The sequence below is a fragment of the Phytophthora parasitica genome (genome assembly GCF_000247585.1).
Source record: "Phytophthora parasitica INRA-310 unplaced genomic scaffold supercont2.10, whole genome shotgun sequence".
Classification (NCBI taxonomy): Eukaryota; Oomycota; class Peronosporomycetes; order Peronosporales; family Peronosporaceae; genus Phytophthora; species Phytophthora nicotianae.
In genome coordinates this window covers 1,321,848-1,334,949 of record NW_008648996.1, presented here as the reverse complement: position 1 = coordinate 1,334,949, position 13,102 = coordinate 1,321,848, and the positions used below count along the sequence as shown (strand labels likewise).

Sequence of the window (13,102 nt, the reverse complement as noted above, 5' to 3'; positions counted from 1 at the left end):
AAACCGAGTGTTTGTGGACCTCGGCTGCTGCTTTTGGACTCACTGAAGACTCACAAAATGGCATCTGTGCGAAATGCTCTCGAAAATGAGTGTTGTACCTCACCTGAATTTATTTCTCCTGGAATTACGGGCTTAGCCCAGCCCATGGATGTTTCGGTGATGCGAGAGTTCAAGGGATTATGCCGAAACTATTACGTGAACTACCACGCCGTCAACGACTTCGCTCAAGGTGCCCCTGCTCGCCGTGCGTTAATTACAGAGATTGTTGTTAACGCATGGAAAGCAGTGAGAGAAAAGGTAATTGTACGAGGTTTTATTAAGGCAGGCATTGTGCCTTATGGACCTCGGGATGCCGAAGGAAACTTTGTAGTTGACGCGCTAGAAGAGTCAGACGACGAAGGAGTAGAGGAGGAGAATGACAATAATGAGGAGGAGAATGACAATAACGAGGAGAAGGACAACAACGAAGATTAATAAAATATCTTCAATTTTACCAATAACTGTTTACTTTATAAAAAAATAAAGTTGAATACACCATCAAGTTTTTCAATTATGGAGGGGGTGTCACCCTTACACTTTTTGTCGTGTTAAGGATGTGGTCGTACTATTGCATATTTTACGTCGTTGCATTTTTTACGTCGAATCCGGTACTCTATGTTACTTACGAAAGCGAAAGAATCAGTACTAAATCAAACAATATTATTCATTTTAAGTAATAGATGAAATAATCATATTTAAGAAAGTTTTTTAATTTGTTATTTTTAAATGACCATTTTGTCCAATACTTTTTCTATTTAGTTAAATAAGCTTATTTTTGTTTAGTTATTTTGAATGATCATTTTTTCAACACTGTTTTTGTGGTAATGATGCAGACGATAATTGTTTTGATTCTTTTACAAATTATATGAAATAGCTGTAGACTTTAACAAAATTAATTCATTTTCGCTTAGCTTATTCAAGCTTAAATCGAATTTAATTGTGAGTCACAATTTTTCCATGAAGTCTACAGAGAATTAATTAAATTCGTGTGCTATTTCATAAAACTTGTATAAGTTTTTACGGTAATATTAAAAATCAAATTGACATCTTTTGAAATTTGCAATCACTGCAAATTTCAAAAGATGTCATTTTGAGCCCATTACGGCCTTAAAAAAAATGGGTACTTTCTTGCAACCGTAATCCTCGAAAGTTTTAACCTCTTCGCAAATCCGAGTACATTAACTTTATTACGTTGCACTACTGCAATTCCACGTCACTCGAAGTTCGCTAAAATGCCGTCAGCGTCTCCGCTCTCGACGCTGAGCGCGACGTTGCTGGCCTCTGTACCCGCGGACGCGTCAGAGCAAGAGTTGCAGGATGTGGACTGGATTGCAGTCTCCTCAGCACTCAAGGCGCTTCATCTGCGCACGCAGGAGGAACTTATGGAGCTAGGAACGGCCCTGGATCGGGTCGAGACACCGGACCGTATCAATACAGTTGAAGAGCGTGGCGATGTTTTAGCGGTCCACAATGAGCTCAAGTCACTTCAACCGCAACTTACAGTTACAGAACAACACTTCCTACAGTTAGAGAGCATTGTGCGACCAGGGCTCTCGAAGCTACAGACGCTTCAAAGTCGAGCCAAGTATCTTGAAGCGGCTGTACAGGTGGAGAAACTGAGCCAAAAAGCCAAGAAACAAGCTGTCCAAGCCACACCGGACGCTCTTGAAGCGTTCAAAACATTTGCCACTTGTGCTGCTGCTATTCCTAACGAATTTTCAGTTATCAAAAGAGAAGCAGCTCGTCGCGTGGAGGATTTATCTGTAGATCTCCGTCAGTTTGCAGTGGAGAAACTCCAGTTGGCACTGGAAAACGTCGGATGGCCAGAACTGCTGAAAACGCAGCAGGAACTCACTGAAAAGGTGTTGAAACAACACCAAAAGGAGTAAAAAAAAGTCGAGGTCTTAACGTTATTTTACTTGTTGTTACAGGAAACGGAGCTACATGAAGTATCGAAGGCGTTCGGGTACTTGTTGACTTTACAGCTAACTCAACAGCCTAAATCGACAACAACGACGGATCTATGGGCGATGGACTGTGTGTTGGACCCTCTGTTGCTACGCTTCCGGTACCATTTTGAACGACATGAGAGCGCGACGAACCGACTAGCCAAGCCTGAATGGTATTTGACACACGTACACGAGCAAACTAATGCACACACGCGGTTCCTGGCCCATTCGCTTACCCCTGAGCTGCATCGCCACCGCGAAGAAGTTCATTGCTGGGACGCTCAGATTCTTCTCCTGCGTGGGCTCGTCAAAGCTGCCAGTCGAAAACTTACACAAGATCTGCCTACATTACTAGCGGTGAGTGGTTTTGTATGCAGATATCTGTTGGTTTATGGAGCTAACTGGGGTTTTATTGTGCAGTACTCGCCGTTGTTGTGTCATACACTGGATGAAGTGCTTCTATTCGAGCAGAACATTGACGAGGACATTGGCTACGGCTCCTGGGCGAGCGCAGACCGCCGTGCTTACCCTCGTTGCATCGATGTATTCACATCAAATAGTGACGTGCTGTTCGCCTGGACCAGCGCAGATGTTGAGTACGCACACCGTGTGCTGTCAGCGACTTTGGAGACGGAATCTTCGGGTGACAAGAAAAACTTAGTGTGGCAACTGGAAGACGATGCTACTACATCAGAACAAGAGCTTGTTCCTCCGGTAGCGCAGCGGTTTGTAGCTCTGCTCGACTTTCTGTCGCAACGATTTATGCTCATGGAGACGGAGGAGCACAGATATCTTTACGTCATGCAAGTGCATCTCCCGCTTCTACGTCGATTTGGGCAGCAGTGTGATGCCCGTGGACGTCGGTTAGTAAATGCTTTGACCAAGAACACCCAGAGCTCGTGGGGAGAGCTGTTCGTGGTGGTGAATGCGCTGCAGCATGTGGCTCAAACACTAGCGATTTGGGAGCAGAGTAGTGTCTTCCTGGAGCTCTCGAGGAAAGTGGCGCGCTCGGAGACGACGCGCGCTCAAGTGCTGCGGATGCACGTGGCGTACTCGAAGCAGGTACTTGCGCGTGCCTCTGCTGCTGTGTTGGCCACAGAAGAAGCCACTGCCGTTCGACAAGCGCTGGCTGGACCGGGAGCTATGATCGGACCTACGGCTGCACTCACCGCTGCATATTCGGTCGGATCCAAGACTATGAAGAGCCTTTTCCGTCGTGCAGAGACCGACGGCAAGATTGAGGCTCCAGTGGATAGTTCTCCGGCTGCTGAAGCGACCGACAACGACAACAACTCGGCGGAAGATCAAGACGATCCTGAGACACTCGTCTTCTCGCACACGATATTCGAGCTGCAGATTGCGGAGCTCAAGGCTCTGGCTTCGACGCTGCTTGAAGCAGGAAAGAATGCGTTAGTGCGAACAGTGGAGCGTGACGTGGAGAATTATCGCTCAAGGTACGTGGACCTGAAGATTTTTTATTTTTTTATTTTATTTTTTTTTACTAACAAACCTGACTCATCTGTGCCCGACTGCCATGTGTCCCCTGTCCCTATTTTGCAGCCCATTCTGGACGGAGACATACGATGACAATGCAGACGAAAAGCAGATCGTGACCGGAGTGTCCTGTGAGTTGGCGGGCTGCTACACGCTCGTCCGCAACGTGCTGTTGTGTGCCCGTAAGCTGCTGGTATCCGAATGCTGGCCCGCTCTTTGGAAACCTTTGGCTTCGGCTCTGGACAACGCTCTCTTTGATGCCTTCTACAACCCTGCGGTCACGGAGGATTCCTCTCAACTGAGCTGTGCTGGGGAGCGCCAATTCGTTGAAGACATCAAAGCCCTCGTAGCTGTATTCACTGCCGGTTCCTCAAAGGCTTTGCCCCGGTCGTATCTCCGTCTTACTCGCGAGCTTTGTCATCTCTTGGAGATGCCTGTTGCTCGATTGCGTGATGTGTTTCGAGCTCTTGGAGATGAGGCCACAGCCGAATCGGAGGCTCCGGTGGAGCAACTTACGACCATCTTAGAGGCGTGCGGGATCTTCTCTCTGACGCCAGCTCAAGTCGTGCGGATATGCACCACCCGCTTGGATGTTCACGGACGAGAAACGACTACGAGTTTGGCATAATTCTCGGTGATATAGCTGCAGTAGAGGCATGGGCTAGTGCAGACAAAAGAGAGAGATTGAAGCAGCTACAGATGGCGTAATTGTATGTGAGATGATCAAGTGTAAACCATGTGTACTTAGTGGTTAATAGGTACATCTATCATGCTGTAGGACGCCCGGTCTCGTCGATATAGCTGCTCGGAGTCATGACAGCTCCCTCTAATACTCGGGACACGTCCTTGAGGTTGCCTAGAAGTCCAAGGAGTGGTGTCGCCATGTCAATGTCGGTCTCCATACGCACCACGAGACTCGTTTCTTCGTCCCAGACGAACAGGACTGAGCACGGGTACTCCAACTTGTGACCCAGTAGCTTAACTGCTAGTGATAAATCCTCTACGTTCTCGGAGCTCATGAGGCGAGGGAAAACGCATTCTAGCGTAGTTTTCGTGATCGTCACACTAAGAGTAGCTGTAGCAGTCACGATACTGTCCGATACCTTCTCCATGTGTGTGCGGTGGAAGTGTAGATCCTCGTGGTACTCAGACAATCGTCTCCAATGTTCCATGAGTACCTCAACACCACTCATGTTGCCGAACTCAACGTCTGGAGCCATTGTAGACCGTAGAAACATCAATTGCTGCTGAGCTTCTGATGTTCGCAGTACATCGCTAGCGTGTGCAGATCCTTGGTTAAACGCGTCACCAACCCCATTACTGAAGAGCTGGAAATACTCGACCACGACGTCCCATACACGCTGCTGCGAGTCGTAGCGAAGACGTCGTCGCTGCACTTCTAGCATCGGAATTTCGTCGCGTAGTTGACCTACCGTCGACTCGAGGTTCGAAACGTATTCGCGCTGCTTTTGACGATACCGGGCTTGGTTGGTTCGACACTGTTCTCGACAAGCTTCCGATTTGACGCTCACTCTGCGCTTCTTCTTCTGTTTGGGCGTCGAGTTGATCGACAAGGTGGCGACTGCGGCTGAGACGGATCGGGCGGGTGAAGCTGTAGCCTGAAACGTGGTAGAAGGTTGCGAGTACGGTGAGGCCGTCTGAACGCTGCGGTTTAAAGGCAAACTTCTGACGAGAGGTGTCGGGACAGCGTCACCTTGAAGTCTAGTCGGCATCGGTCTCAATTCTGCTGTACTCGTCACTGAAGCGGCCAACGGTGATAGTTTTCTCAATGGGGGTAGTCGAATAGTGGAAGGGGGGTTGTACTGCATCGGTTGCTGTTGTGAAGGAGTGTTGGGGTTGTAGGCGCTGCTGTTTGAATCCACGACTCGGTATCCGGGAGTTGTAGAGCGAGTGAGAACGTTCCCAATCACGGCGTTGCTGAACGGCGTGGGGACATGGTCGAAGTTTCTACGGCTTGCCATCATCGCTCCTTAGTGGTCGACTGTGGCGGTAGGAGCGAGAATTTGGTTGTGAGAGCGGGGGAACAGAGCTGCGTTATCATAAGTTGATCGGACAGCCTTACGAACGCAGCATCAAGCTGTCCCAGCTGGCAACTGCGGTTTGCTCTGGTTCCAAGCTCGTCGGGCTCAATCGCGTCAGGCGTAAACAAGCCAAAACTCCAGCGATTTGAACGAGAACTCGGCGGCCAGCCACGAATTTGTGCTCGGTGAACTCGGTTTTACTCGGCTCAAATCGTGTGAGTCAGGCGACAGAGCCACGTTGAAATTGAAGCCAAACTGCACTGCACGGCGTGAGACTCGAGCGGCTGGAAACCGGTCGTCCGTTTATTCACAAGGAGTGACCATATTGTCCCAAGTGGTGCCCGTGATCTCCTTGGCCAACAAAGCACCAACCGTACAGGAATTGCTTCGAGAGCTGGAATGCTCAAATCTCCGGATCCTCGGCGAGGATTCTTTTTTAATTCGAATTGTACCGAGGCGCGACGCTCAAGGCTAGAGACCAGGTCGCTTGGACCGCATATTTCGAGTCGGCAAGCGTTCATACACGTGGCGAACGGACAGCAGAGCTTACACATTGCTGCTCCTTGCAATGCGAAATCAACGGAGCACCGAGACTCCGTAGAGGCGAGAAATTGAAGACACGTCGGACTATATCATCATAAGTCTTACCATCTTTAATCATCTTGCTTCCTGCAGAGGTGATGCGAAGATGAACCTATCGGTATTATTCTAACGGTGTCTTGGTGCTTTGTGAAGCTGGCACACATCATACGATGCCCGACAGCACGAAAGCGCCAGGGCATCGTTTGATGTCTTACCCTGCTCCTGCTGTTGTCTTGTGATCCGGTCCGAGTCGGAACGTAGGTTCTGCGCAAAAGTACAGTACGGATTGACGACCACATGCCGGTAGGCATCAACTGCTAGGTAATGCCAGCACAATAGCTACGCTCTAAGCTCCGTCGACAGAATAATCAATGCAGCTGCACATTAGAGATGGCCGAATGCCAAACTTGTTCGCCGTTTTCTTACCCATTCGTCAATCCCAGGAGGCTCACAACACCCGACGATAGAGTATGAACTGTGAGGGGGTGCTCCGGTGTTGAAACCTCGTCTGCAACGGGCACTACATGCACATCATAACGTCCAGAGGCTTCTGCTCAGGTTTTGCCTAAGCACCACGACGTTGGGACACCGTTGAAGCAGGTACCGCCGTCGGTTGTTCGTCTGGCTCCTTGGACGCAATTGTTTAAGGCCTCGGTGCTCATCTAGCTTCACCACAAACAAAAAGTTCGAGTGCTCTTTACACTCCCAAACTCCTACGCTATATCCCGACTCGTTCATTGCTGCCGAAGGACCAGCCACCACTACGCCAACGTTGGTAAGTCGACTAAAAGGCAATGCTACTGCGGCTGCCTAATTCCCTTCGTAGACCAAAGTCCAGGCACGGTAATGAAAAGAGTCTCGCTTCAACGTACCATGAATGCTTGGGGACCAAGCAAGGCAAGACCAATGCTGTCAGAATGCGTAATGCTTGCTTTCATATTTGTTAGTTATTCAAGGTATATCCAAAGCCAGACGCTGACGTACCAATTTTATTATCCATCTACAGACTCTTAGATGCAGTCAACTTTTGGGTGCTAGGCAAACAACATTTAAGCTCACGAACATCGCTAGCTAGCACGAAGATTTTCATGTTTTGATTGAAGCAGCACCGCAACGCAAACAAAAGCAATGGGTCGATAGTTTAGACCACCTTTCTTAACGCAGCATGCTTGTTTAAACAACGCGTCGCACTCTAGTTTGCATTTCTTTACTAGAGCATGAGTGTCACTTATAGCGCCTCGGCCGTTAAGGCGTAAAGAACCAGGATGGGTTTTCATCACGGTTCCAAGAAAGGCAGCGAAGTTACGTCGTCTGCAGCACGTGATAGTGTCTCCCTCTCGAGGCTGGAACCATCCACTTGAGTGAGACACGGTTGGATGCTCCGTTGTGTAACCACGGCCATAACTTTATTTGCCATCGAATCGACCATCTTGTTGTATTGCATATTGCGAGCAGAGTTTAAATTCTGCATCAACAGAGTATAATTACCTGACTACGTTAGGTGGCAAGCTTCGTTGGCAACTCAGCGCTGCAAGCTTCTTGCCAACCCTTTCACATTTTATTCTTCTTGCTTTAATATAGGCCAATGAAAGGCTTGTCACAGCAATAGCATAATTGTATTTTCCAACTCCAACTATTTAAATTAAAGTAGTTGCGTTGGGCAACAAGAACTTCATAACACCGTATCCGTACGAGACCAGTTCCGGACCACTTTATAAATGTCAGAATTTCAATGAAGGAGGCCACTTGGAGCGACGCAGGGCACACCATACGACGGAGAAGCATTAGTTTAGCACACTGGTGCATTTACACAGTTGTTGTCAGGCAGGAACTCGAGATAGGATGGTTTTAAAAACGGACCTTACGTAGGCGAACAGTTCCGGACCACCTCCCGTTTCGAGCGCTGATAGTTGATAGCAGTGCATACGGCCTTATCTACCCTTACATATCACTCACCAACGCAGCAGATATGTTCACTGCGTGTTCCTCAAGCGCATACCCCCCCCCCCCCCCCCCCCCCCTGCTTGCGTGAAAATGCTTCTATAAACCCAAATGCGTTCCCAGGGAGGCTCTCCCCAGAAACGCGCCCGCTTTCTTAATCTGAATTATCAGATCTAAATCTGATAGGCTCAGACCAAAATTTTACATTTAGGGAATCAAATTAGTCATGGCGCCAATTGCGGAGCGCGCTAGATGAAAACACGCCCGCTTTCCCGCCGAATTATGAGAAACAAAGAAAAATGTGTTACTTAGTTTTTGTATTGAATCCGAAGAAACGCCCGCTTTACAAAACTCTACACACATAGAGTCCTCAATCACTTTGCAATCTTCCAGCTAGCCCTCGCCAAGACTAAGACCCCCACCATCAGCAGCAACACGAATGGCCACCCCCAGCCCGTACCAGTACCACGTCGACGACATGAGCCTCTTCGCAATCGACAAGGTGATGGAGGTTACCTGCGATGAGGCTCGCTGCGTGGACTGGTGCATACAAGTGGGGCTCATCGACAAGGCGAAGACATGCCCGGCATGCTCCTTGCCGATGAGGCTCTCGCTTGTGCGCAAGCGGTGGCGGTGTTGCCGCCGAAAACAGCATGCTGAAGGAAAAGAGATTTCCCTGAGCATGCTGACCAGCTCCTTTTTCACCGAGGCCAAGATTAAGATCTGCACCGCTGTTTGTTTGCTGGCGGCATGGTGCATGCGGCTTCCACAGGCCAACGCAGCCGAGCTGGCAGGGGTTAGTGAAGATACCGTCCAGTACTGGTACGCGTGCTGCCGCTCTACCTGCTCAAAGGAGCTGCTCAAGTCCGAGTTTAAGGTAATGTTGCTCTTATGTTGCGCTTATGGCGCCCTAATGTTACTGAAACGAGTTATTTATGGTATATAGATAGGTGGTGCTGGCAAAATTGTCGAGATCGACGAGACAAGTCTCGCAAAAAAAAGCAGAAGTACCGCCGAGGGCGGCATTACGAGGAGTTTTGGCTGTTTGGTGGCGTGGAACGGGGCACTGGCCGGTGGTTCGGACGGGTTGTGTACGACAAGCGTACTAAACCTACGTTGTTGCCGATAATTAAGCGCTTTATTAGGCCTGGGTACGTAAATCAAAGTGTTTGTATTCACATTTACTACAACTAACTCTTCATACTCTTTAATAGGACGCATACCTAAGTCTGTGAAAGAGGTGGGAAGCAGTTCACACTGAAAAACAACAGAACACCGTTGTCTATGAAGTATTTGCACAGTTGGGTAAATCACAGTGAAAACTTTGTGGACCCTAATACTGGGACCCATACTAACACTGTTGAAGGGTTGTGGGAGACGCGGATCAAGCGTCACATAAGGCAATGAGAGGCATAGGCAACGACCGTCTAGGCGCCTATCTAGACGAGTATATGTGGCGATCCTGGTTTTTCCCTGCTAAACCTACCTCGGGTCAATTCATGGCAGGCTTGGTAGTTGCAATTTTAAGAAATCAATAAATTTGTTGTTCATGTCTGAATTTCTAGAACACGGTTTCTTAAAAGCGGGCGCGTTTCCGGGGAGAGCCCCAGGGCACACCTCCCAATCATTTATGGCTCTACATCATGCCCCTATCGCCGCTTCTTTCAATATGGAGCTGCCTGCAGTATTTTACAGCTCTGTAGCTTCCGCTTACAAGAAGAAATAAACTTCATTAGAGCAATGAAGTCGCGTGCCAAGATGCCCTGAACCTGCTCTAGCATATGGGTATTTTATCAGAAGGTATCCAAACCTATCCAACAATATATGCTATCCATGAGGGTAGAGTGCCTCCTTGCCTCAGTACCAGAAGTAGAGCATACGCGCTTAGCAAACCAAGGTGAGCTTGTATCGATCGTTTCATGTTACGGTGTACTGTGGAAGCCATTAAAGTAACACCGCCAGGGTTGATGATCGGTAACACGGAGAGGCCTCGTCGTATATTGCGCGTAACTTATTTTAGTGGTTCATATCGAATTTTACAGGTTGAATAAAGCCCTTCATATCTGATCAAATTAAATAATACAATACTATCAGTTTTGAAGGGTACAATTTTATAAATCACTTAGTGAGCTGGCCGTTCAGATGGATTTGTAAATCAAATCAGCCGAACACACCAGTGCATAAATCGCCTTGGAAATCTGAGGTGGCGTCTCTAAATACTTGTGACCGGGTCTGAATATTCGAACCGTTTTTCACAATACTTTTCTGAACTTGAATTCTGACAACAAATCCTACAGTTCCTCTCTTAAATATCGTGAGGCTCATAAAAGACGATGTCTTCTCTGCACTCAAAATGTAACAAATCTGTACGAACCGTACTTGTAGCACTCAACACAATATCAACACTCAAATTATGCAGTCACCACTCAAGAAACAGATAATCCATCTTATTGCATACCAAGACCACTCAATATCAACACATGCACTTTTTAAAACATAATAACCAATCAGATGCAGGGTACGAACTTATATCAACCAATTAGAACTTCTAAAAATGAACGTCTAAATCTCATGAGGCCATTGAGAGCCACTCGCTCACCCGACACCAAGCTAACAACCACGTCCAGCCCTCCCTCCAACTTCTCGCTTCATTGCCATGCCCACCAGGATTCTTTGAAGCCCCATTACACCTATCATGCCGACCAGCGACGTTGAAATGTTGTTCGACTCGTTCAAGACCTTCAAGGTGACGAAAAGCCACCTTGTCTCCTGCGGCTTGTGTGGCCACGCAGCTCCGCACGCCATGCGGGTCCGCCTGTTGGCCTGCAGCTGCCCGACGTGCGAAGCTGTGGTGACTCCCGCTCCTTGTGCATGGCGTGGCAAGACACTTGCCTGCCAGCACCTGAACCTCATGCGCGTAGAGGAGATAGGGGTCCACGTCTCGCCGGCGCCGTCTACTATACACCCTCGCCTCACTGCCCCGATGAAGGAAGTAGCGCGGGAGTGGGCAGCGCAAGGGCTGAAACCCTCCCGTATTCGCAGTGGATTCCTGAGACGTTTTAATCTCGATGAACAATCGCTACCGGCGCTGTCAGTTGTGCAGAAATTCGTGCACAACTATGCGACTAACCATCTACGCAACAACGACCTAATGGGCACAGTGAGAGCCAAGATACAGGAGGCCGCGTTCACCGGAACCGCAAGCGAGAGTGATCCCTTCACATTTGTTTGGGAAAATGACGCTTCTGGTCGGCCAATAGTAGGCAACGGAAGCGATGATACGCCTTTTGTTGTTGGCGTAACTACAAAACGATTGCTGCAGCGTCTCGACAGGGACCCAATGTCCTTCGTCTTCCACGTCGACGCGACCTACAAGTTGTGTCATGTTTCATATCCAGTTTTGGTGATTGGCATATCAGCACCTTTCACCTGGTTGCCATTGTGATTATGTCGCAACAAATGCAGCTGCACTACTCTCGTGCACTTGCTGCGGTCCGGCGTGTATTCCTCCTTACCGTTCAGAAGCCGCTTCGTGTTTTATTCGTGATGTCCGATGCTGACAAGGCTCAACGAAACGCAATCGAGGAAGTTTTGGGTGCCGATACCTCTATTGTCCACCTCATGTGTTTCTTCCACGTAGCCAAGAAGGTATATGAAAAAGCTAAGACCCCCCTCAGTCACGCGCCACTTAGGCGCACGCCACAATACCCCTGGTGGAATATCAAAGGGCAGCCTGCCGGCCGCCTTTTCGGGTAAACTTCAGCAAAAACTGGTCCAGTAAAGCTTGAGAGGAAGCCTGTGACGCGTGAGCTCCGACGGGGGGGGGGGGGGGGGTGCGAGACAGCGATAGAGCCCCTTAGTAGGCGTGAGAAGGCCCCGTGGCCGCCAAGATCACCTCGCGAAGGCTTGGGGTCCGCCAGCCAACGCACCGGCTGAGGAGCCAGGATTTTAAAGATGTGACCACACACTGATGTGTACACTCAACACAAGCGAATCTTTGTAGTCTGTGACACAACTTGTGACATCTGTGAAGCCCTCTTGCCGCAGCGCAGTTTATGTTTGAGTGCTGTTAGTACGTTTATGAGTGGGAGTAGTAAAATCGTAGAGTGTTTTCCGTATTTACTCCTCATAAAAACGCATCACCCAATAGATTCACGCTTGGTCAACGCCCGCCGATTAGGCCGGGCTATGCACACCGAGCGAGCGCTGCAACCCGATTTTTCCCCGGCCACCGCACCTGCTGCCGATGCCGAGGACTTAGCGTAAGGATCGAGGGGGTGGGGCAAGCTCCCCGTAGTGACGTCGGTAAATCCGCAGGCGAGGTCCAACGCGAGAGTGGCTAGCCAAACTCTAGACTATTTTTTAAGCAAGTTGAATTGTGATTAAAATATTAAAGTTAAAATTCATGTGATTAAAAGGATGTCTAGCCAATCAAACCCACGTAGAAATATCTAGCGGTGTGGCCTTTTCTGACCGCTAAAACAAGATTATGTAGAATAAGATCACCTGCGACCCTTGGATAAGATTTTGCCGTGTGCGACGCTTCAGAAGAGACGCAAGATTTTGCTTTGACTGCTTTCATTTCTACGCACGTCAGATGAGAGGAAAAAAAAGAAAAAGGGCTCAAACCAGCGGTAAAAATATAAAGATAATGAAACATGATGCTAACTTAACAAAAGTATTGTAGTAGTGAAACAGCATCGGTTTCTGCATGAAAAATAAAACCCAAAGCGCTACAAGAATGATGTCTGTTCAAAATCACAAATGTTTTTTTTTTTTTTTTTACTGTTTCGGCTTTTTATGCGGTTAAAGTGCTCACATTGTCGGAGAAAATTGAAGAGAGCTGGAAAAATTTATAAAGAAGAGCATCATCTTGTGTTTCGAAAACAAAGCTCGGAATCGACGGAAACTAACAATCGCAAGTAAGTTCTACTTCTGTATTTTATTGTGTATAATTTCTGTAACGGGGTTACACGGGTTTACACCTGGTGTATTCCACACATGGGTACGGAGTACCCGAGTTAACAAACCTTCAGTACATGACTCGTAGAGTTA

General features: G+C 48.3%; 5 protein-coding genes across 9 annotated transcripts; 4 read left to right on the top strand and 1 right to left on the bottom strand.

Moving 5' to 3' along the window:
- Nucleotides 1-8: 8 nt before the first annotated feature.
- On the top strand, nucleotides 9-536 carry PPTG_06927 (hypothetical protein). The gene has a single exon (XM_008900979.1). It carries the CDS (start codon nucleotides 58-60, stop codon nucleotides 472-474), a length of 417 nt encoding a protein of 138 aa, XP_008899227.1. The 5' UTR covers nucleotides 9-57; the 3' UTR covers nucleotides 475-536.
- Nucleotides 537-1,244: 708 nt separating this feature from the next.
- PPTG_06926 (hypothetical protein) lies at nucleotides 1,245-4,338 on the top strand. 5 transcript variants are annotated; one of them, XM_008900978.1, is made up of 4 exons: nucleotides 1,245-1,901; nucleotides 1,971-2,345; nucleotides 2,409-3,442; nucleotides 3,549-4,338. In XM_008900978.1, the coding sequence occupies exons 1-4, from the start codon at nucleotides 1,272-1,274 to the stop codon at nucleotides 4,108-4,110; spliced, it is 2,601 nt and encodes an 866-aa protein (XP_008899226.1). In that variant the 5' UTR covers nucleotides 1,245-1,271; the 3' UTR covers nucleotides 4,111-4,338. The 5 variants fall into 5 exon arrangements, with proteins under 5 accessions (XP_008899226.1, XP_008899223.1, XP_008899222.1 ...); XM_008900975.1 differs by having other exon boundaries at nucleotides 2,409-4,338; XM_008900974.1 differs by having other exon boundaries at nucleotides 1,971-3,442.
- Nucleotides 4,204-5,730, bottom strand: PPTG_06925 (hypothetical protein). The gene has a single exon (XM_008900973.1). The coding sequence runs from the start codon at nucleotides 5,465-5,467 to the stop codon at nucleotides 4,250-4,252; it is 1,218 nt and encodes a 405-aa protein (XP_008899221.1). The 5' UTR covers nucleotides 5,468-5,730; the 3' UTR covers nucleotides 4,204-4,249.
- Nucleotides 5,731-8,486: 2,756 nt separating this feature from the next.
- Nucleotides 8,487-9,308, top strand: PPTG_06924 (hypothetical protein; the record flags this gene model as incomplete). The annotated part of the gene is made up of 4 exons (XM_008900972.1): nucleotides 8,487-8,924; nucleotides 8,994-9,138; nucleotides 9,193-9,198; nucleotides 9,262-9,308. The coding sequence occupies 4 exons, from the start codon at nucleotides 8,487-8,489 to the stop codon at nucleotides 9,306-9,308; spliced, it is 636 nt and encodes a 211-aa protein (XP_008899220.1).
- Nucleotides 9,309-10,742: 1,434 nt separating this feature from the next.
- PPTG_06923 (hypothetical protein) lies at nucleotides 10,743-11,492 on the top strand (the record flags this gene model as incomplete). The annotated part of the gene is made up of 1 exon (XM_008900971.1): nucleotides 10,743-11,492. The coding sequence occupies one exon, from the start codon at nucleotides 10,743-10,745 to the stop codon at nucleotides 11,490-11,492; it is 750 nt and encodes a 249-aa protein (XP_008899219.1).
- Nucleotides 11,493-13,102: the final 1,610 nt, after the last annotated feature.